At 34.1% G+C, this 25,949-nt stretch overlaps 1 protein-coding gene across 1 annotated transcript in view; it reads left to right on the top strand.

Annotated features, from left to right (window-relative positions):
• Positions 1-23,137, top strand: part of ZNF804A (zinc finger protein 804A) — a 313,484-nt gene extending 290,347 nt beyond the window's left edge. Inside the window, exons 3-4 of the mRNA XM_024766922.1 lie at positions 17,701-17,831; positions 19,894-23,137. Coding sequence (XP_024622690.1) covers positions 17,701-17,831; positions 19,894-23,137 — 3,375 coding nt within the window. The remainder of the gene's footprint in view (positions 1-17,700; positions 17,832-19,893) is intronic.
• Positions 23,138-25,949: the final 2,812 nt, after the last annotated feature.

The following is a 25,949-nucleotide window of genomic DNA, read 5'->3' as shown; positions in this document are numbered from 1 at the left end:
TTTTTTTTTTTTTTTTTTTTTGGTTTTTGGTTTTTGGTTTTCTGTCATTCAGTGTCAGTGTCCGTCTCACTTCTTTATAGGTAATGTGTTACTTTTTTTCTCAGGAAGGACTAGGATGATCAGTAGAGAAAGCTGAGTGCAGATTCTGGACTTCGTGTTTATTGGCAAAGTATGCTTATAGGCATGTTTCCATCCAGGGTGATTTTATGGTGAATGTCTAACTAGAGATGGGCCCCTCTTTCACTGCAGAAGTAGGACGTCCTTATTTTGCTTGATGAAACCCACTGGTCTAGCTATTCAGAGTCCAGTTTTTAAATTAGTCTAATAATTACATCAAGGTCCACTCATCACTTTTCTATTTCTGCACCAGCTTGCAGATTCTCAGGATTTCCCTTTGGAATCGCCACAATTACCTCAGTGTTCTGAGCTGCCATGTTCCTTATCTGTATTTCCTGTCAATCCAATCTCATTGGCCTTATAGCCTAGATTTCTTCAAACATTCAGGACCACTTCTGTCTCATTTTCTTGGTTTAGAGAGCATTTATTATTTTTCTTAATTATGTTTTGTAATCTTATTTGATCACTGGAAAGAAAAGGAAAGAAAATATTTGCTGGATCAGACATTTTTCAACTTATTTGAAATCACTGGTTTTCTTTAAAAACTTCATAAAATACTATATAGGTGGTTTGTTGCCCCCAATTTTGTATAATTATAGAATAGAATCCAAGCATTTTAACATAATATTCAAGACTTTCTGTACTTAAAAATAAGGCATTCCTTTTCAATATCATCTTTTCTTTATTCCTGTGATAGGTAGGATTCTATATGACCCTCAAGATTCCTGGCCCCTTATGCACACATCTTCTCCCTGTTATTCAATCATGATTTAATCTCTGTTCTACTGTGAAGTAATTTTGCAGATGCGATTAGGATCCCAAATTAGTTGACTTTAAGATGATCTCATTAGGCTGAATCTAATCTCATAAGCCCTTTGAAAACAGTTTTCTTTGGCTTGTCTAAGAAGAAGTCATAGATGCAAACAATAAGGGGAATTTGGCATGTGAGAGGTTCTCAGTTACGGGCCTTGAAAGTGTAGGGAGCTCTATGGCAAGGAATGCAGCAGCCTGTAATAGCTCACAGAGGTCTCTGGGTGACAGCCAGCAAGGAAACAGGTATATCAGTCCTACAACCACAAGGAACTGAATTTTGCCAACAACAAGAATTAACTTGGAAGCAGATTTTTTCCCCAGAGCCTCTGCATGAAAACTCAACTCTAACTGACACCCTGATTTCAGCTTTATCTACCCGGAGCAGAGAACACAGCCACTGTGTCTGACTTTTGACCAAAGGATCCATAACAAACAAATGAGTATCACTTTAATCCCTTAGTTTGTGTGATTTTTTAGGCAGAAATAGAAAACTAATATTGGTACATTCTCTCACCATTCTACATTTGTTATGATGAACTCTAAACATTTCTTCTGTGCCTTCATGTCTTTGTTTCTGACTGAAAACTACCTGTAACGTCCTTTCTTCTATATCTTAAAGTTTTTTGTTCATTGTTTTGGGGTTTTTTTGTTTTGTTTTTGACAATTATCCAAAGCTTACTTACAATTCTTCATAAATTCTTTTTGGGAAACATGGTATCTCCCTATTCTGAAAAAATATTACTTTGTATCTCATATATGATATATTTTATTCTGCCAAATTTTATATTGCTGAGAGAAGGAGGCATTCCTTTGTCCACACTTTGCTTGCATAGCACTTTCAATAGTGTCTTATGCGTAGAAAGTAAGCAAACTATATTGTTAAGTTAAATTGTGACCCTCCAGGGACAAACACTGTAACAAGCTAAACACTCCTTCAAATAGATAAAAGACTTTAATAGAAAATATCATATTGTTGACTCTAAAATAAATGAATGATGATAGAGATTTAGGCTTTCAGATTCAAATTATCAGAGGTTTCGTCATCTAAATAATAAAACAGCAATATTATGTCATATAATTATATAACATTTTGTAGTTTGAAAAATATTATCATGTTTATTATTTTGATTTTCTAAAAAATTGTAAAAGGTAGGAAGTTCATATTTAATAGCTGAGGACACAAACTTTTTTATAATATGATTTATAAAGTTACACAGATAACTGTTAATGAATCATATACTCCCAATCTATCTTGTAACTTAAATCTAATCTTTTCCCCAAGCATCCTGTACTCCCCTGTTATGGTAAGTTTCTGCTAGAAAATAATTATTTCTTAGGTACTGTATTAATTTTCTATTGCTGCTGTAACAAATTACTATAAATTTAGTGGCTTAAAACAACACAAATTTATCTTATAGTTCTGAATGTCAGGAGTCCTGAAAGCAAGGTGTCAGCAGGGCTGTGTTTCTTCTGGAGGCTATGGGAGAAAATCAATTTTCTTGCCTTTTCCAGCTTTAAGAAGCTGCCTTCATTCTTTGGCTCATAACCCCTTCCCTCATCTTCAAAGTCAGCAACAGTATAGCATCTTTAAATTTCTCCCTTTCTCTCTCTCTCTCTCCCCCTCCCTCTCTGTTACCTCTGCTTCTGTCATCACATCTCCTCTGACTCTGACTCTCCTGCTCTCTCTTTAATTTATAAGGACGCTTGTGATCACATCTGGCCCTACCTGGCTGATCCAGGAACATATCCTCCCAGCCAGGGTCCTTAGGTTAAGGACATTTGCAAAGTCCCCTTGCCATGCAAGGTAATATATTTGCAGCTTCTGGGAATTAAGACATAAACACTTTAGGGGAACCAGTTTTCTTTCTATCACATATACCTTTGCTTAGAACTCTAAGAGAACTATATCAATAGGTTTTATCTAGTATTAAGATTAGCAGACTTTAGGAAGACAGTTCTTTACTAAAACCACTAAATTTAAACAGTTTCACGTGTTATAATTAAAGAGAAACTTAGTAGGAAACTATAGAAAATTTACTTTATTGAATGAACTTTGTTTACCTAGTATAATTCATGTTTCTAATAAATAGCTCTTCACAGTTTTTCCATCATGGCACAAAATTGGGTTACAAACAGAATGCAAATTGCCACTCTTTTGTTTGAATTTAAAGTGAATATTTTTTTTTAAAGATTTTTTTGATGTGGACCATTTTTAAAGTCTTTATTGAATTTGCTACAATACTGCTTCTGTTTCACGTTTTGTTTTTTTTGGCCGCGAGGCATGTGGGATCTTATCTCCCCAACCAGGGATTGAACCCTCACCCCCTGCATTGGAAGGCGAGGTCTTAACCACTAGACTGCCAGGGAAGTCCCTAAAGTGAATATTTTTAAATAGATATCCAATAAAAGAGGTCAGATTAGCATCGGAGTCATAAAAATAAAGGTAAAAAACATCACTTGCCTTTGTTCTATAACTGAGCAAGTTTACAGCTAATTTTAGTTTTTGGAGGTGAAATGTCATCACCGTTTTTTTTCATACTTATAATTCTATAATTTGAAAATTTTATATGATAATTCCTTTGGAAAATGCTCAAACTGATTAAAATATAAACTGCTATCTTTTAATTAGAGATTTTTAGAGCTCATCTGTGAACAATTAAATACTGTTCTATCACCACAAGTCTGTTTTCAACAGAAAACATCAGTGAAGTAATACTGGCTCAATCCCAGTTGGTTTCATTAAGAAAATGTAGCAAAACTACCAGCTAAATTAAGATGAAAAATTAAATGCTTTATAGATAGTTACTGAGAGCATTTATTTATCTATAATGATTTATATGGATAGGCAACAGAAAATATTATATGCATTTTAAAAATAATTTTATTTTTAATTTCTTAGAATCTACCTGTATGGATCATTGCTGCAAAAATATATATAAGAATCAAATTGAAAAATGAAATATGATGTTGATTTTCTAAAATATAAGGTATAAAGTGCATTCTAAAATGTCTTCCAGCCCTCAGAAATTATTTAGTATCTGTATGTTACACAAGTGAAATGCATCATATTTATTAATAAAACATATTTATTTACACATTAAATTGGCTTAAATCAAAATGTTTCTGATATTTATTTCTTTACACAATTATGCCTCCTGACTAATTAGCATTTTTGAAAAAGAGGTTTTTTTGTCTAGGCCTACAAGATAAAGTAGCCTCTGAGTCAGTGAATTCACTCTCAAGTGGGATGTGTATACAATACATAAGCTTCTACCTTTTAATTTTTGGGTTAGAATAAGGAAGAGAAAGAAACTGATATTTACTGAGTAGAAGGAAGTATATGTGCTTTAAATCATTGTTTTCTTCCCCATTTTACAAATGGGGGAAGGATTACTAAGGGTCACACAGACAGCAAATGGTGGAATCAAATTTCATCTCTTGAAGTGTTCCCAAATTCATAATTTGTCCATTATAAACACTGTCTTCCTATAGGTTTAATTTTAATGACATAAGTTTTTAGTGGAAACTAATGTCAACATATTACCATGGAGTGTAGAATTTGAGAAATTTTCTGGATATACCTTCAATTCCAGTTTTATTCAGGATAGTAATATACAAAAATACTGAAAATCTAGCCTCCTGGAGATATCCCACATATTCCTGAGGACAAAGTGACAGGAAAGAAAGTCCCTAAAATATGTCTGTAGCTCTTAGGAGTCTTCTGAAAACCACTAAGAAATATCTATAGTTATTAGGTTAGATACTATCATAGGCATTTTAAATTACACTGGCCATAGGCCAGTAAAAAGCAATTCTTTGGAATGCACAATACTTATTTATTAAAAAGAGAGAAAGAAAACAATGTAGTAGTTTTAATGTCAATGATTTTAAATAGATCAGATTCAACTAAATGTGTAAGCCAAAAACATTTTTATTTTATGTCTATTATTACTTTCTCACATCTTTTGCCCCTCATACTTCTACATTCTCCCAACTGGCAATTTTGCTTGAGGGTCTCAAAACTAACTCATTTTGTTTTAACTAATTAAAGAAAATCTTGGATAAAATGCTGATTATATTAGAAAATATGAGAAAAATCAATGCATATTTTACTTTTTAAGGTGAAATTCACATAACATAAAATTCACCATAGTAAAGTGAGTCATTCAGTGGCATTTAATACATTCACAATGTTGTGAAACTACCATCTCTATCTAGCTCCACAACATTTTTGTCATGCAGAAAGAGACCCCATACCCTTTATAGAGTCACTCCCCATTTCTCCCTACATGAACCCAAAGCCACTCTGCTTTCTATATCTACTGATTTTGCTATTCTAAATATTTCACATAAATGGAATCATACAATATGTGACCTTTTATTTCTGGCTTATTTCACTTAGCATAATATTTTTGAAGTACATCTATGTTGCACATTCCTTTTCATGGCTGAATAATATTCCATTGTATGGATATAGCATAATATGTCCATTTATTATTGATGGACATTTGGATTGTTTTCATCTTTGGGCTATTGCAAATAGTGCTTCTATGTTCATCTGTGTACAAGTATTTGTGTGAATATTTGTTTTCAAACACTTTTTGTATATACCTAGGAATGGAATTGCTAGGTTATATGGTAGTTATATGTTTAATTTTTGAGCATCTGCCAAACTATGTTCAGTAACAGCTGTCCATTTTACATTGCCAACAGCAATTAACATGAGTTCCAAGTTCTCCATATCCTTGCCAACATATGTTATTTTCCTTTAAAAAAATTAGCCATCCTAGTAAGTATGAAATGGCATCTCATTGTACTAAGCATACTTTCTTGTCCTTGTTTGCCATTTGTATATGTTCTTTGGAGAAATGTCTGTTCAAACATTTTGTCCATCTTAAAAATTTGGTTGTTGAAATTTTACAGTTATTACAAAATATTGGCTATATGTGTTGTACAATACATCTTTGAGCCTATCTTACACCCAATAGTTTGTGCCTTCCATTCCCCGCACCCTATATCGCCCCTCCACTGCTCCCCACTGGTAACCACTAATTTGTTCTCTATATCTATTAGTCTTCTTTTTTGTTATATTCACTAGTTTGTTGTATTTTTAGATTCCACATATAATTGGATACTTGACCCTTATAAGATATTTTATTTGCAGATATTTTATCCTATACTGTAGGTTATCTTTTCACTTACTCTGATGCACACAATTATTTAATTTTAATGAATTCCCATTTATCTATTTTTTTCTTTTGTTGCTCATGCTTTTGGTGTCATATGCAAAAACCATTGCCAAATCTGTGGTTGTGAAGATTTAGCCCTATGATTCCCTTCAGAGTTTTGTAGATTTAGCTTTTTTATTTAGTATTTGATCCATATTGAACTAATTTTTATTAGTGTTGGGTGTCTGACATCATTCTTTTGCAAACTTAGCTTTTGTTGTATTGAAAACTCTGCCCTGATATACCTTTGTGCCTTACGCTTCATGTAGTTATTGTTATAAATTACATTTTTGTACATTGTATGCACAATACATATATTTATAATTATTGAATGATACATTTACGTTTTAAATCACATAGGAGTAAAAGAGGAGCTACAAAGCAAAATACAGTAATACTGATTTTTATATTTACTTATGGAGTTACCTTTACCAGTGTACTTTATTTCTTTGTATGGCTTCAGGTTGCTCTCAAGTGTCCTTTAATTTTAGCCTGAAGGGCTCCCTTTAGCATTTCTTATAAGACAAGTCTACTGGCAACAACTCCTTTAGCTTTTGTTTATTTGGTGATATCTTAATTTTACTCTGAAACTATATTCTGAAATATAGTTTTGCCAGTTATAGTATTCTTGATTGACAGTTTGTTTTTTCCCCAGTTAGGTAGGAAAGACAAGGGTGAATTAAAGTGCCACAAAGCTCTCCTACTGTGTTTAAATCATCTTTACCTTGATTCAGCAATTGCTTGGTTGCTATAAACGGTTGGTTATTTTCCAGAGTTTTGACAAGTTGATTCTGATAATTTTTACTTATTTTTTTGTTTCTATGGAGGGTCAGGTTCTTGGAACTCTCTACTCTGTCATTTTCACTGACATCACACAATAATAGTTTCTAAACATTTGATATCTTCATGTAGCCATGTAACTTTAGATTCCCAACATCACATTCCTGTAATGTTTCTTCTGATCTAATTGTGGCCAGTGCTCATTTCTGGTTTCATAGATCCCTCCCCTTCAGACTCCCCAAGCTGATTTCATCCCAAATGCTCAAATATCACATTCATGTTTGCTCTTCTGGCTCTTGGCTGCCTGTGTCAAGATCTCCATGTTCTCAAGGTGTGAAGCAGAATTCCAGCAGCCTCCAGGATGAAGATCTGCATCATCACCATGCCCAGCTCTGGTCTCAGTGCCTAGAGGACACAGCTTACCTTGACTTGGCCCTTCCTGCCACATGTGCATCTCTGAATGATTATTCAACATTAGAATTCACTTAGAAAGTTATAGGCCAGCATCACACACCAGGTTTTTTTCTCTCCAGCAGGAGTTCTTACATTCCCACAGCAGTTCGGGGGCTCTTTCCCTTGGCATTTCAAGTTACAATTTAGTTGCCAAGAGATGAGATCACATGGATGGATGTGGGAGCCACTGTGGCTTAGAAGTTTGTCTTATCTCACAAATAGGAGCAATTATATCTTGCAAAATGTTCTGTGGGTATAACTTCTATGGTCCTGGCAAGGGACAAACCTAGTTTGCACTCAGGGGAGTCACCAGTTAGGGCTTCCCACCAAGTATTAATAAATCCTTCACACTCTTCCCAACCCAAATGCAGTTTGCGAAAGAGGAGTTATTTTCAATCATAAGCAAAATTGCCTAATAACACAACTAATATTCCATCTTTATTACATGCCTAAGAAACAGCTGTAAGTTACACCAAGGTTAAATTACTCTATAGAGAAGATGTTTGCTAACCCATTACTCATTATTTCATTAAATATACATGATAAATCATTCATAATTACATATATAAAGATAATTTTGACAGAGAAAAAGAATATATCTATTTCTATATAATGTGATATTATATTTCTCATAGACTTTGACTACTATTGTCCCTATATATTATTTTCCCACTATACTTATGCCAAAAAGATGATTAAAATATTAACCAACCCACAATCATTCCATGTTGTTAAAGATCATGTGTGAAAAAATTCACCAGATTTATTTTATCCTTTTGTATTGGCTATAAGGATTTACTTATACATGTTTAGAGAGCTTGGAAGTATTTGGAACAGTCTAGTTATTTATTAGGCCATAAATATGAATATGTGATAGGAAGAGCCATACAATGGTAATTTTTGTTTCAATTTTAAAATATATCTAATTTTTATATTTCAAATTGAAATTTAAAAATCTCTTCTCAAAGTAAAACATGCTAGTAAGAAAAAAATGGCAAAATACCATATAATGGAAAACAAAAGTATAATTCTTCCGATTTTTACCTTACGAAGAGAAATATTCATTGACATTTGTGTGTTTTCTAGCATTTTTAGTCTATTTCTATAGATGCAGTTACATTTAATTATATTATAAAGTTATTAGCATGCTATTTTTAAAACTAGCATTATAATACAACAATATTCCTAATATTTTAAACTCTTAGCATTATTGGTAGTAGCTGCATAGTATTTTCTTATAAAATTGAACCATAATTCTTAACTATTCTTCACTTTAGGCCACTCAAGTTGTTTGTATATTTTTTAAAATAAAAGTGTCAATATTTCTTAGACTCAAGTTTCCATTGCTTTCCCTGTATACCAAAGATCTTAGTGAGATTTTTGTTAGCAAACTTTCAAAGCTTCCTATTGTATGAGGAAGTTAATCACTGCCATCCTGTGCCAATTCAATTTGAGAAGCATTCATGAGCACTTAAAATGCATGAGACACTTCTCATCCAGCACTTAAGAAAATGAACTGAATGGTTGGAAAATCAGTTTTAGACATAACACATACAGATTGCAAAGACTTTTATATTAGAACTAGAATGAGATTTTTGTCCACAAAGAGAAACTTGAGTTAATGGAATCTAAAGAATGAGAGGCCTTGGGGAAAGATATTGTTCAGATCTGATATCCCATTAAGAGATTAGATGCTTTTAAAGCTGCCAAGAGAAAAGTCCAAATGATACACATTCATGATAGTAATGGGAAAAGAAATTTAAAAAAGAATCTTCCACAGATTCACTCAGCATAAAGCCATTGATTAAATAATGACTAGAAGGAAATTACACATTGAAGTGTGATACCATTCACTTGAATAACAACCTTCCCTGAAGAAATATATTTGCTAACATTCTAATAGAACCCAGTGCATATTGTCTTCCAAGAGAGTTAAATTGATTCAAGAAATAGAGATGGTGATTTAGTTGTAATTCTTTGAAGATATTGCTCTATGTAAGATAGAAAGCATACTTAGATTTTTCAAAAATCACTGAAAGCAATTCTTGATAGAAACAACTATTGGGAATTTAAAGGAAATGTTTAGCCTGTGGAAACAGTAATAGTGAGTAACATATTAACTTACTAAGATATATGAAAATAGGAACAGAAGTATTGGACCAATTCAAAGGAGTAATGGATTTACTTGTAGTAGAGAAAACATTTAAGAAGGTAATTATTATTAATGTTCTAAATACATATTTTATTTAGTAAAAACTAACTCCATCTTAAAAGATGGCATTGAAAGCATCAATCTTAGGATGCAAAAACTAGAAGGGACTTTATACATCATCAGCATCTTCATCTGAGGAAACAAAGGTCTAAGAATTTGATATTAATTATCCAGTCACACATCTAGTAAGTAGGTATATAAGCCAAGATCACATTCAGTAGCAAATAAAAGTAAACTCAGATAAAGTTGGCTTTTATTTATTTTTTTCCAAACTACATAGATAATCAGCCCTAGAATAATGCAGTAATTCAATGATGCTATTGGGAATGGGGATCTTTTCATTTTTCGCTGTGCTATCTTTAGCATCTAGGCCTTCTCTGCCAAGCTGACAACCTTACGATTGAAAGATGGTTGCTTCCCACCTAAGACTCCCAATTACCCGTGGGTAGGAAATGAAAAACATGGTTAAAAAAACATAAAGAATTTTTCTTTAATGAGGCTTATTTTTTTGTAGGCATATCCTCCTCAGAGGCACCTGCTTACAATTCAATTAGTGAGGCCTGTGTCACATATCCACTCTTATTACAGGGAGGCTGAAATTTTTATCATTTTAATTGAATATCTTTCTGCCTGCCCCACCTCCCCCCAAACTGGAATTCTACTAATGAATTAGAAGGATGTAATTGATAATGTGAAGGCAATTTGCATTGTTCTCCACAAACATCATAACTAGATACCCATCTTCTGGTGAAAACCTGTATTAATCAGAGTTCTCCAGAGAAACAGAGATAATAGAATATTTATTTATCTATTTATCTGTCTATCAATCTGTCTATCTCTCTATCTGTTGACTTGTTTTCAAGAATTGGCTCACACATTGTGGGAGCTGACAAGTCCAAAATCTGCAGGCCAGACTGCCAGTTTGGAAACCCAAGAAAGAGTTATGTTGCAGTCTCAAGTCCAAAGGCTGTCTGGAGGTATAATTCTTTTTTCCTGGGGGACTTGTCTCATCTGCTAAGGCCTTCAACAGATTGAATGAGGCCCACCCACATTATGGAGAGTAATCTGCTTTACTAGGATTTAAGGAGTAAACCTGCTTACTCATCTGATTTAATGTTAGTCTCATCTAAAAATGATCTTAGATGAGATTAGCATCTAAAATCTACTGATTTAAATATTAGTCTCATCTAAAAAATTCCTTTACAGTGACATGTAGTCTGGTGTTTGACCAAATATCTGGGTATTGTGGCCTAGGCAAGTTGACACATACAGTTGACCATTATAAGTCTGTCTCTTATCAGTTTGCCATGCATAGATATCTCCTTAAACTATACTCGATCTCCAAAAAAAGACAACAACAGGCAATATCCTTCCTAACATGATACAACTATCCTGTATACAACTGAAAATGCACTGACTTGCTCCCCAGAAAAGGATACAAAGTTGTTGCGTGATGTTCACTCTTCTCCTTGATATCCTGTCACTTAAATACTATGATGTAAATTCAATACATCGTATATGATAAGAGAATAAGAGACGAAAGAAAAAAAATATATATTTTTTCATAACTAAATGAGGAAGAAATACCCATGACAACTACAGTTCTCATTTCTATAACTAGTCGTGGTCATAGTTGGTATTTATAACTGCTTTATTCCACTACTCATTCCCTTTGCCCTCAGCAAGCACCTTAGCTGGTCATGGTTCTTTCCATGATGGAGTGACTCAAACCTCCATTCCTGAGGGGTCTGGGACATTAGTAATACTGCTTGAATTGGGTGTAGTGTTTCCATCGACTTCAATCACAGGGCATGATAACTCTAAGAGACACCAAAGAGATCTCCTATATTCCAGACATAATCTTCCTTACCTCCACTGTGGCTACCAGTTCATTGTTTCCTTGGTAATCAGGATCAATTATCTCATCTAGCACAGTACCTCCCTTCATTGCCTGTTGATTCAGTGGCATAAGAAGCCCAAAGCAGCAAGGTAACAGATATAACTTCCAACTCAGTGAAATACTTGATGTGTCTCCTGGTGGAGTTGTTCTGCAATTTGGAACTAAGACTTCTAGTCCAGAAAAGCATAAGGTTGTGGGTACAGAAAGCAAAAATTTTGCTAGTGGACCACTAGGGGTAATACTGAGTGGTGCCACCTCAATTTCCACCCCTGTATGTTTGAACCCTTCAATCCTGGTTATGAGAAAAATAGCATCATATACTGGACACTAATTCAGAGCATATACAGCCTCCTAGAGAACATTGCTCCAGCCCTGCTAGGTATTGCCACCTAGTTGGAGATATAACTGAGTCTTCCAAAGGTGATTCTACCATTCTATCAAACCAGTTACTTCAGGATGATGGAGAACATGGTAAGACCAGTGAATTCCATGAGAATGGGGCCATTTCCACATTTTTATTTTTTTGCTGTGAAGTGAGTTCCTTGATCAGAACAATGATCATAAATGTGGAGTATCATGATGGTAGAAATGGCATTGGGTAAGTCCATAGATTGTAGTTTTGATAGAAGTGTTGCATGAAGGGAAGTTAAGTTCACATCCAGAGTAAAGGTCTATTACAGGAAGAACAAAACACTGCCTTTTTTTTTTTCTTTTTTCAAGGAAGCTGTCCATCGTAATCAACCTGCCACCAGGCAATGGCTGATCACCCCTGGGAATGGTGTCATATAGGGGGCTCAGTGTTGATTTCTGTTGCTGGCAGATTGGGCACTCAGAGAGTAGTCCTGGCTGACAATCAGTAGGAAGCTGCAGCTCTCAATCCTACAACCAGAAGGAAATAAACTCTACCAACAACCTTAGGGAGCTTGTGAAATGATTTTTTCCAAGACAAGCCTCCAGATGAGAAAACATCCTGGCTAACACCTTGACTGAGCAAAGAACAGGCATACTGACTTACAGAAACTGTGAGATAATAATGTGTGCTGTTGAAAGCTGCTAAGTTTATGGTAATTTGTTAAACAGAAATAGAAAATAAGCCTAATAGAAAAAATTACCTAATCACTCTATTTGAAATTGCTATCCCTCCCCTTACTTCCTGCACCCTCAGCTTAAATTCATTTCATCCACAGCACTTATCACTATCTACTATACTATACAACTTATTTACATATTTTAATGTCCATTTCTCTCAACTATGGTGAAAATTTCATGAAACAAACAGAGATTTTTCCTCCTTTGTCACAGATATATCAACTGTGCTTAGAATAGCAGCTGACAAGTAATGGACACTCAAGACAAATGAAAATCTGTATCACATCCCAATAAGCCTGTCCTAAAGAGTTAGAAAGCTTGAATAACATATAGAAGAGTAAATATAGGAGATAAGTCACAGGAAGTGTTCCTGGAAATCCTGATTCCAGTCCGGTTCTACCACTTGTACGCAACTCTGAACAAGTCTAAAACTTGCTTAACTTCAGTTTTGTCATCTCTGAGTATGGACGATAATGCTAGACCTGTTTGCTCACATGCTTATTTTCAGAGTCAAAGTAATGTATATAATATTGCTTAATAAATTTTAAGGAACAATATTAATTATAAATGAAGAAGTACAGGTGGCCAATATATATGTAAAAATATTTCTGCTTCCTAGTAAACGAATTATAGGCAAAACATTAATGATATATCACATATTGACGGCCAATTAAACAAATTTAGTAGGGATGCTACCCAATATTGTGTATATTCCCAATATACTGTTGCGAAGAGTGAAATGATGGTATAAAGCTATGAATAGCAGTTTGGAAAACATCAAAAAAGTGCATGTTTATCTTTTATTCTAGCAGTTTTCCTTGTAGGAACCTGCCTTTTGGGTGTAATTAGACTAGAGAGGTGTACAATATATAGATATAAGAATGTTCATAAATGTTTTGTTTGCAATTGTAAAGCAATGTAATTTACCTAAATGTTTAAACACAAACTGATGTGTTATTTAAATGGTATCTTTCTCTCTCTCTCTCTTTTTCTCTATCTCTCTTTCTCACATTGAATAAACCTTTGCCACTGTCTTAACACCACCATTAACCTGAGGCTAGGATCATTATAACTTTCCCAACCATCCAACTCAATGGGTTTTCCTGAGACCATATCTGAGGATTAATGACCTGTGTTGCCCTTGTGACATTCTGTTTCTCTATAGACTAAGAGAAGTAAATCAGTGAGAAAGTAGAGTAGACCCTCTGAAATGGTATCATAACCAAATAATATTGATTCTTTGTTTTTTCATTCCTTATTGCATATTTTCAAAATATACATTGAATTATATGTGAGCGTACATTATAATTTGTTTTGTAATGCAGTAGCTAGGCCACACAATTTCCTTTTAACATACTTTTAATTTCCTAATTCTTGCTGACTGTCAGTCTTGACATTTATCACTAAGGATTTCTTTTGAGTGATTCTCAGTAAATTGTTGAGGAAGCTTTTGAAATAGCATTGATATTTCCATAAGCCTCACAGGTATTATCTTGTATATTCATTTGTGTGGAACTTAAGTTTTCTTTCCATTTGGCATTCTCAAAAGAATTTACTTGGTTTCTATTTTTTGCCTTTCAAAATTACTCTACTTGATATAAAATATGATGTAGGACTTTATTTTTCTGCAGAAAAATGCAAGAAAGTATATAAAGACTGATAAATTTTATCCTAAAACTGACCAGAGTATTTGACCAGGCTTATAATCTCTGCAACTAAATAGTCCCTAAATGTTAGTCAAGTTTATTTACCTTGGTATCCAGAAGTCTGTCACTGAGATAAGAAAATTATGTGTACATAGAGGGAGATTGAGATCAATAGGAACACTTGAATGTAGTTTGGTGCTCCTTGACAACCTCTACAAGACTAAAACAACATTTGCATTCTTCACTTTGCTGTATACCTGAAACTAACACAACAATGTAAGTTGACTATACTCCAATGAAATTTAAAAAAAAATAAATAAATGTACACAGTTCCCTAAATCATCATTTAGGGGCCGATTCCAGCCATATCAATCACTCGGTTATATCACAGATAATACAACACTACTGGCATTTGATAATTGACAGACTCCTTGCTTTTTAACTATTATGTCAGTGGAAATGGATTAGGTCAAATCATAATGGTTAATTTGAAACAGTAAATAGTGAAATTCTTGGTGTTTCATATACTTGCTTTAGAAAAGCTTAGCTTTCTGTTATAAGCACTGTACTTTTAACTTGCATATATATGCATATTTATATAATAGAAATTAACATTTATTCTAAAAATTTTGTTAAAAATAGTCAAGTCTATCTTTCTTGATTGTTGTCTCCAGTTACCCAAAGAATCTAGTAGGAAAAAAAATTATGTCTGCTTCTTAAAATATCACTATTTATAAATAGAATTTTAAAAAAATCTTTGAATGTTTGTTCTTTTATTGGTATTGCAACTTTCTTGCTTTATTTTACTTGGCATGTTGATTCTTTTAAATGTTTATTTTAGAGAACTAATCTTCTACTTTCTTTCAAATCCTCTGTTAGCATCCTCCTCCTAACTCAAACCCTCTTTTGATTGAATATCTGTTTCTTACAGTGGCAGGGGGTATTTCTCAGTAAAGGTAATGCATATCCTTTAGGTCACTCAATTATGCACATCCAATAAATCACTAATTTTACTTTTCCTCTCCACTGCAACTCCCTTAGAAAAGGCTTTTATTGTTTCTTACCTGATTCATTGTGATATTCTATTTATTGGTTGCTTTGTCTTTAATCTTGTTCTATGGCAAAGTTTCATGCATACTGATGTCAAAAGAATCTTAATAAAATAAAAGTCCTACTGTGGCACTGCATTGTTTAACTCCTTCAATGTTTCCTACAGTCACATTTAGTCATATGATAGGGTTCCCCATGATTTGGTTGGACCCCATAATTCATCAATTCTCATTACTTCCACAAATACACTCTGCTCTAGCCATCCTTCTTTATATCATGCATTTTTCTTGTAGAGTATGCATGCTTTTATTTCTATGTTTATACAAAACTGTTTTCTTTTGCCCCAAATATCCTCTCACTTCCAATATCCAACCCTTCTTCTTCATGCTCTTTTATATCCTTTAAGACCCAGATCAGATGTGACTTTCCCCAGGTAGCCTACCTGGGGATTGTTGGGGCACCCCTGTTCTGTCCTCATATGGCACAATAAGAATACCTCAACCACTGATTGCCATTATCTCTTCCTGTGTGTCTTTTCTCCCTATTTCTGTAAAATGCATATAAACATACACTCACACACACTTGCCCACACATATAGTCACAGACACAGAGACACACACCAGATAAAAGTAAAAACATTTTCTTTACTCTTTGAAAAATAACCCAGCCATTTAACAGAAGGACCATTGCTGGTGATCAATAAATTGTTGAATGAGTCTTGATATGACTCCAAGATTTTAGGAAATACAGATGACCAAGACTATGAATATTTAAAATCTAGAATTAAAACTTTCTTGCCATAGTATCTCTAATTCTACATATTTTTAATAACAAATAATTTAATATGTATTATAAAATTGTAGCTACATTTAATTGTTATGATGCAATGATATATGCAATGATATATGTCAAAGTTTTACTCTCTATGAAATACTAGTACAATATAGCTATTTATGACGTGGGTTATCTTTTATTTAAATTCAACTCTAAATAAACTCCTTCACAAATATGTCAATGATCTCAAAATATCTTTGTGTTATGTTAAAATAAATATTCTAGAGTAATCTCATACATATATATGCATATATATGTAGATATACCTTATATAAATCCCATTAATTAAAGTATTAGAGATTATTTGAAGTTTAAGTTATGGTTCTATGTAGGAGAAATTGAGCAGACACAATCTATGTTGACCAAGAATCTAATATTATTTCATTAGCATGACTTTTTTTTTGGCCGCACTGCACAGCGTGTGGGATCTTAGTTCCCTGACCAGATATTGAACCCGAGCCCTTGGCAGTGAAAGCATAGAGTCCTAACCACTGGACCACCAGGGAATTCCCTAGCATAACTATTTTTGAAGTAGGAAAATACTTAATTTGGAGGATCTAAGTGATTCTATGTAAATCAACAAATATTTACTGAGTAGGTCTTTTATAGATCAGGCATTGTTCTAAGACCCTGGCATACATCAGTGTATATACATAAGGCATTTATTAAGATTTTGTTCAACCACTTCATAAAAATGTGATTAGTATATGTTTTATTCTCGTAAAGCCCCATTCTAAGACTCTGATGTATCACGATTGCATAACAACATGAGCTCCATGAGAAAAAAACAGTACTTTAATCATTTTTAATGACTATATACTGTCTCTGTGAAAGACTATAGTGGAAATATTTGGGGCATGGGACCACTTTGGGGTATCTTATATCATGCTACATACATGGCTATTTATCAATTCTATTCAAGTTGACATGTTCTTTTTCTGGCCTTCAGCCCCCAAACTGAGCTCCTTTAATACAGATGAAACATATGCTCAATATAAAAAGAATTTACACAAAGACACTTAATTTTCTTCCCAGATCTTGAATTACTTGGGAAATATGCCTGGTATTTGAGGGGAGGGATTATTTTAAATCACATTAGTAGAGGGTATTTGCCTTATGGATTAACATAAGACATTTACTCTTAAAAAATATGAAAAGGATCAGACACCTTTCTAATATAGAGCACATCAAAATATGATGGAATTTATCATATATAACTGAAATACACAAGATTAATTGAATTTATTTAAAAATTAGGGGTTTATAAGACTCCAACACTTCGTCTAAATTAGGCAGAGAACCTTGGCAGGAAACAATCAATAAGTAAAGAAGAAATTTTTCCTTTCCAATTTACCAGGGTATAGGTATGTCTTTGATACAGTGTAATAATATATTTTGGCATTTTTTACAAGCCAAAAGTGCAAGAAAATATTTTGTTAGAAGTGGATGGTCACAAATGCTGTGTTTTCCTTAGATGAGATCAAAGATGATGTACTGGAAAATTCCAACAACAGCAATAGTAACTTTGACATTGCCATAGACCTAAATACTGTTAATTACTTTTGTATTTTTTAATAGAGACTCAAAGAACTAAAGCAAAGGGAATTTGCTCGAAATGTAGCATCTAAATCCAGGAAAGATGAAAGAAAACAGGAAAAGGCACTCCAACGCCTGCACAAGCTGGCCGAGCTAAGAAAGGAAACTGTATGGTGAGTCTACAGTAAAATGTTAAGTTTTCTTAAAACATGACAACAACAAAAAAGGAACTGAATAAAGGGCACAAATCTATCTATTTCTGTACCCAGAATAAGATGCTCACATTTTTATGGCTTTCTGTGGGCAGTAAACAGTAAATTGAATTTGAGTTTTATGCAAACACCTGTTTAATGCGCATTTCAATAAAAAGCCAAATTACTATAATTTTAGTTTGTAAAAAAATTAATTTTACATTATTCTTCTCTTTAAGCTATCTTAGTTTAATGCTATTCTATTTCTTGGTGAAATTCAAAACATTTGATTGAAGAAGAGACCAAAGCACCATCTCGTAGACTTTGTTATAAATGGAGTTTTAGGAGGAACTTATTTTTTCATTGAAAATTTGGAGAACTTTTATTTGCAATGATCTTTAGAACACATATGGAGTGAAAAAGAGAGGTTCCTTGCTCCATATGTATTCTTAATATATAAAGGTCAGGAAGGCCCTATGCATGTCAGAGGTAGGTTGAAATTAGTTTCACTGTGAATGAACTCTAACTGGACTATTAAAACTTTACAACTCTTACACTTTGACCTGCTTCTAACAGAGAGCAGCTATAAGGTTATAAATCAGAACTTAAAAATTCAGGCCAGGGCAATGTTATGAAAAGACAGCCACCCTTAGGGTACCCCCCCCCCCATTAAATAGGCCTCTCTGATTATTGTTTAAAACAAAGCTATTTTATGCCAAATTTATTTTATACAGAATAATGTTAAGGGATATTGACATATCAAAACATTGTTTGAGATGTCAGCTTTAGAAAAGTCAAAATAAAATTCATATATATCTTGAATCCTATAGTGAACTGTTAATATCAAATATAACCTCTGTTGAATTATACCAACCAGATAGTTTTATTCTGTGTAGTAAAAAATGAAAAATTATACAAGTGCAAGTTTACATTTCATATTCTCGGACCTATGTAATTTAATTCATTTGCAAATGTAAAGTCTAATATATTAAGAGAAGTAGAACTGATAATAAGATATGTACAAAAGAAGCAAAACTTCTTATCTAAATTACTTTTCTTAGCATACGTAAATATTTCACATTACACTGTTCCCCCAGACACATGATTTTCCCAGTAATTTGGTGCCTCTAATGAGGTGTAAATTAAGTAGTGTTGCTTCTTAATACCAAACAAGGTAATAAAACAGTCCACTGTGTTAGATATTGAAGAAATTATTTGATTTAAAAAATTTGCACCATTTATAACTTCTGAGAAACTAACTTTTTAGAAAAGCATGGAAAATTCTGCATAGCATAATTCTTTTGGGGTAAAGATGATACTTAGGTAGTTCTTTGTTTATGTGCTGGACAGTATCATTCTTTTAATAAGAGCTCACTATTTATGGTATACTGTAATTCCAAATAAATGGAAACCACATTGTAAGTATAGTCTTTTCCTATATTTACTCTATATAATGATATAATGGATAACTTCAGGATAATTTTTAAATATTAAGAACAGCCATTCCAAAAGACTCAGAGCTCTCATTGAGCATATCACCTGGCCTGTGGTAGATGCTCAGTGAACACTGGTTGAATTGAATTGTTGAACTGAATTCCCAGCCCTGCTTACATCATGACTGAGAGTTTTTCTTTAACTTCCTTCATATTCTCCATATAGGATCAATGATGTTGAGTATTTGTGAATTAAAAGTAATTTTATTTTAGAGAGTTCTGTATTCTAAAATGTCACTGAAGAGGCCATGGGGGTAAAAAAATTCTTGGTCTGGAAACACTGGCTGAGAGCATAGAAATGTCTTTGACCGTTGCTGTTAATAGCTATAAAAGTAACTTCAAGACATCATCTCCAAGTTATCCCAAACAATATCCAATAACTAAATTAAACTGTAGTTCTATGGAAGGTAATTGCACTACATGAAAGTAATTATCTTACAAAGATTTTAAAACTTGAAAAAAATCTTACGCTGACATTTCTAAGTTGTAAGTGTTTGAGTATTTTTCCTCAAGTGTCCTTTATGAAAACACACTTTTGTTTCTTTTTGTAGTGCTCCTGGAAGTGGTCCTATGTTCAAGTCAACAACTGTTACTGTGAGAGAAAATTGTAATGAAATTTCCCAAAGAGTTGTTGTGGATTCAGTTAATAACCAGGAAGATTTCAAATGTACTTTGATTCATAGCCAAGAGAATGCTAAAGGTGTTACCACTGTTGCTACAGATCCAGAAAGCGTGAAAAGTTATACCGCCAAAAAGAGCCAACTTGGAGATCAAGCCCAGGGGATTCACAGACATAAAATTGGCTTTTCTTTTGCATTTCCAAAGAAAGCATCCGTGAAGCTGGAGTCCTCAGCTGCAGCCTTCTCTGAATACAATGATGATGCCTCTGTGGAAAAAGGATTTAGCAGAAAAAGTAGATTTGTCCCCGGTGCTTGTCATCTTCAACTCTCTTCACCAACAGATGTGCTTTTGAGTTCTGAGGAGAAAGCTAATTCTTTTCATCCACAAGAAGGAAGGTGCACTGACAAAGAAACTGCTCAAACTCAAGAGATGAAAGAAGTTTCTAGTGAAAAAGATACATTACTATTACCTCCATTTTGCCAGTTTCAACTCCCTTCATCATCTGATGCAGATAATTGTCAAAATTCAGTCCCTTTAGCAGATCAAATTCCACTGGAAGATGTTATTATTAACGAAGACATACCTGTAAGTGGTAACACTTCTGACTTGCTAGGAAATAAATCCATAGTTCTTGATATGGCTAATGACTGCTTGTCTTTGCAAGCTACCATAGAAGAAAGTGTTAAGGACAATGATGCATCCACGACTGAAGCTGAATATAAAAATCACAGCCCTGACATGTTGGCCCCTTTAAATTCTGAAGAGGATAATATAACCCTACATAAAAAAATGGATTTATATAAAAGACCATGTGAGCCATTTGTACCCGTACTTAACAAAGATGGATCCACAGTTCTTCAGTGGCCATCAGAAATGCTGATTTACACAACTACTCAACCATCAATTTCCTATAGCTGTAATCCTCTCTGTTTTGACTTCAAGTCCACTAAATTAAACAACAATCTAGATAAAAATAAGCTGCCCTTAAATGATCTTTCTTCTCATCAGAAGGGAGAAGACATTTGCAAGAGACCAGTTTTTGATTGCAAGGACACATCTGTGACAGGACTTACTGATCATGAAATTGGAGGTAGCAGAAATGGATATACCCAAGTCACTCCTCTTTTGGCTGATGATACGCTCTCCAATAGCTGTGATTCCGGAAAAAATGAGAGTATGAGTCAGAGGTATAAAAATATTTCCTGTAGGATCAGAAAAACAAAAAAATATACTTTTACTAAAAATCAGATAAAACAGGATGTTCTTGGTGGCAAATACAACAAAATAAGATTGAAAGATACTAACGAACTCTGGTTCCATAAAAGTGGAAGAAAGAAAAAAAGAAGAAAGTTATGTCACCATAATTATGGAAAGAAAACCAAAGAATCAGAAGCGTATTTCAAAATGGAAAGAGAAAATAGTTACACTGATAAAACTAGGAAAAATCTACTGGAAACAATTTCAGAAAAACAGTATTTAGCTACAGAGCAATTATTAGACTCACAGCAATTACCTGATAAAAGGCCCAAATCAGCATCCATATACTTAAGTGAAAATGAAGAATTGTGTAAAACCCAGAACACTGAATACAATAATAATAAGAATATTATCAGTTCTAAAAACCACTGTAAAAAGAGCTCAGTTGTTTTAAATGGACAATCCAATTCAACAATGATACGTTCTGTGAAACATAATTTAACATACTCCAGAACTTACTGTAGTTGGAAAGCCAAAACGTCCAGCTGTAGTCAAGATCACAGATGCCTAGTTCTTCAAAATGAAATGAAATGCATGAGTCAGAACCAGGCAGTTAAAAGAGGTTATAATTCTCTCATTAATGAATCAGAAAGATGCCATCAAAAACGTAGACAACATTCATATTCCTATTCTTCAGATGAAAGTTTAGATCAACAGAATTATCTACCAGAAGAATTTTTGAGGCCACCCCATGTTTCTGCTCCTTGTAAACCTAAAAGGAAATGGAGGAGAAAAAGTAGATTCCACACCAGTTTTGAAGCTTTGGAACTCAAAGAGAAGACAGATTATCCCAGGAAAGGTAATTCTTTCTTACATCACCCAGATGAAATAATAAGTGAAGACAGAAAAGAGGAAATAAAACCACAAGAAACTGCAAATGTCAAAAAGAACTCAGAACAAATGGACCAAGTAGAAAATAAACTGTCTTTGCCCGCTAGCAGTCCCCTTCCTTCTGAAACCAGTGGTGAAACTGAGCAGGTCGTAATGGAGACCACTTCTGGTGAACGGTCAGAGATTTCCAATGAACTCACCACTTCAGTCTACATAGCTAGTGCCCCAACAAAAGAAGAAATGGACAGTACCTTGCTTGAACACAAAGAAAGAAGTGAGAATACAAATATTAATGAGAAGCAAATTCCTTTCAAGATGCCTAGTATTGAAAGGAACTTTAGACAGTCACAACCTAAATCATACCTTTGTCATTATGAACTGGCTGAGGCCCTTCCACAAGGAAAGATGAATGAGGCGTCAACTGAGTGGCTGTGTTTTAATTCAGGAATCCTTAATGCACAACCACCATTACCATTCAAAGAAGCACATGTCAGTGGCCATACCTTTGTAACAACGGAGCAGATCCTGGCTCCGTTAGCTTTACCAGAACAAGCATTATTGATTCCAATAGAAAACCATGACAAGTTCAAAAATCTACCATGTGAAGTCTACCAGCACATCATTCCGCCGAGCATGCTGGCCAACAAGGTCAAATTCACTTTTCCTCCAGCTGCCCTCCCACCCCCTAGCACACCTCTGCAGCCTTTGCCTTTGCAGCAGCCCTTGTGTTCTACCTCTGTAACCGCTATCCACCATACTGTTTTGCAGCAGCATGCAGCAGCTGCTGCAGCCGCAGCAGCAGCTGCAGCTGCAGGAACCTTTAAAGTGCTTCAACCACACCAACAGTTTCTGTCCCAAGTCCCAGCTCTCACCAGAACATCGTTACCTCAGATCTCAGTAGGACCAGTAGGACCAAGGCTTTGTCCTGGGAATCAGCCAACTTTTGTTGCTTCTCCTCAGATGCCAATCATTCCAGCTTCAGTTCTTCATCCTAGCCATCTGGCTTTCTCACCTTTACCCCATGCACTCTTTCCTTCACTGCTGTCCCCCCACCCATCGGTCATCCCGCTGCAGCCCCTCTTCTAGTCATCACTATGAAAGGGAAAGAAAATATTCATGTGAAAACTATTGCTCTACACGTTGATGCTCATCTAAGTGGATAATTGCCTATTTAAATGGTGGAAATAAACTAGGCAAAATATGGCCTCATTGACAGGAAATCATTTACTGTAAGTGTAATGATGCAAATAAATCCTTAAGTTTCTGATATATAATATTAGTAAGGCACTGAATAGTTTGAAAATCAATATAATATATGCTGTATATTAAAATGATGTCTTAAGAGTATGTATAATGTATATAAAATATATTTATAGTACTGTAATTTATGTTGTAAAGTATGCTCTTTGTTTTTTTTTAACCTTTGTGTATTTGCACCTATTTAATGTTTAGACAAAGCTGATGGCACTATGTTTTGTACCATGTTCCTTGAAACTGTAAATTCAGTGAAAAAATCTCTCTTGCAATAAATTTTTGTTAAATATTTAAGTAAATCAAACCCTTGTTTTTAGTTGGTTTTCACTATTTTGAGACTGTATAGTAACAATAGATTTTGAATTTATATTGTTTCTTCTGTTTATTGGCATCTCTGAACCTCAGAGGATCAGCAAAATATCTTTGGCACTCTGTCAATACTTAAACTGTAATACTATCTTTCAGAATAAGTTTAAGTCCGTTTGCTTTTCTGTTTGTCATAATGTTGCTTATACTCAAAGTTTACTATATTTCATGAACACTTGGCCCTCTAGATAATAAACCATGGAAATTCTTGTTAAAGTAATGTTAGCATTTGGTGCGGTGGGGGGGCGAATAACTACAAAACGTGCAAAGTATTTAGTGTCGTTCTGGGAACTATTAAACAGTACTAGTAGGTAAGAAATAGCAAGTAACCAATATAAGTTCTTATAACATTTTCGTATGTCAACATTATCAAATGTATTGTGTTTATTTTCAATTGTTGCGGAGAATATACATATATAAGAATGTTGGCATGGATTAAGGAATAGGTTTAATTAATCACTAACCATTATATAACATCTTGGGAAGAATGGCATAAATACAATCTGGATATACTCTTAATTGAGAATCTGGAAGTGGGAAAGAGAGTGAATAAATAACTGTTCCTTCTGCAAATCTTTCTGGTAGTCATGTTTCTATCATATTTCCAAATCACGCAGGAACAATTAGAAAGTCTCCATCCATATCACCCTTCCAGATTCTGCTATATTTTTAATGACCATTGTATTCTTGTTCACTCAAGTGCTGCTTCTATGTGTACTAAAGAATATAATTATTTAATAGAAAACTAGGGAACATCACACTTCCCACAAGAGTTTCTAATGTGTACCTGCCTCAGTCCATGCCACTGGTTAAGACAAAGTCTGCATGCCTGGTGGAGAGGATTCAACTCACCATGTGCAAATGATAATGGATCATGGTAGCCTAGCAATGAATCCAGGCAAAAGAGAGGCCAACTGAGTCCTTCTAAAGGAAGAGCAACTTTTAAGTGATGCTGTATTGAAGAAATGCTTTTTCATAAGCTTACTGTAAGAACTGGGTTACCCTAAAAATATTGAGCATAAGCATATATTCCCATAGCAGAATAATATATTCAATTCTATTGTAAGAAGAGTAATAAGGGGAAAAATCTATGTTGTATACTTTCTTGATTATGTGCCATAATAATCATTGATTTAAAGGTTTTCCTGAAAAATGGTTGTGAAAGACTGCATGATTGACAAATAAGAAGAAAAAATAATAAAAGAAGAAATTTTATTTCAAACACTAAGATAACATGTTCCAAAAATGGTAACTAGAATTGGAATGGGTGAGTTTTCCCCAAGCAAAATATTTGAAACTATCTTTGAAGATAATATAGATGGGAATATCTACTGAGGAATGCTGACCCAGTTTGTTTTTAATATCAGAGCAGGATTGTTTCTGCTGTTTAAAATCAAACCAAGTGTTTCACTTTAAAATATGCAGATTTTTCCTCTTTTTTTGTCATCTTCTGGCTATCATCCCACATGTTCACCTCTTACCTCTTCTTTTTATTCTTTAATTCCTTTTTCTCCTGATCTTTTCCTTCTTAATTTCACTGTATACATCATTTGTATGTATCCTCTGCTTCTTTCTCCATGCTACCATTCCTTTATTTTGTCTTCAATTCTGTTGCTCTGCTACATTTATTTTTGTTAAAATAATGCATTTAGGTATGCTTAACTTTTTAGTTGTAGCAGAATATACTTGCTTAGTAACTATATAATAGAAATTTCTAGAAAGTTTGAGGAGGAAAGTTCTCACTTAAGAGTAATTGAAACTCAACTTGGTAGATAAATTGATTGGGTTTTGTGGATACCAGTGGCTGGACAAGAAAAGAAAGTTAGCTGAGTATGTCGAAGCCATTTTTTTTTTATTTATTTTTTTTTTTTAAACATCTTTATTGTGGTATAATTGCTTTACAATGGTGTGTTAGTTTCTGCTTTATAACAAAGTGAATCAGCTATACATATACATATGATCCCATATGTCTTCCCTCTTGCGTCTCCCTCCCTCCCACTCTCCCCATCCCACCCTTCCAGGCTGTCACAAAGCACCGAGCTAATATCCCTGTGCCTTGCGGCTGCTTCCCCCCAGCTATCTACCTTACTACGTTTGTTAGTGTGTATATGTCCATGACTCTCTCTCGCCCTGTCAAAACTCACCCTTCCCCCTCCCCATTTTTATTACAAACAATTTATTTAGGTACTTGATATCTTTGATAAGATATTGCTCATATAGTCTGGGCATCTGTTATAAGTTCGGGACTCAAAATCAATGTATGATGACACACTTGTTC

Source organism: Neophocaena asiaeorientalis, unplaced genomic scaffold, assembly GCF_003031525.2.
Source record: "Neophocaena asiaeorientalis asiaeorientalis breed wild unplaced genomic scaffold, Neophocaena_asiaeorientalis_V1.1 scaffold113, whole genome shotgun sequence".
NCBI classification, from domain to species: Eukaryota; Metazoa; Chordata; class Mammalia; order Artiodactyla; family Phocoenidae; genus Neophocaena; species Neophocaena asiaeorientalis.
The sequence above is the reverse complement of the archived record's forward strand: the minus strand, read 5'-3'. Positions and strand labels throughout refer to the sequence as shown.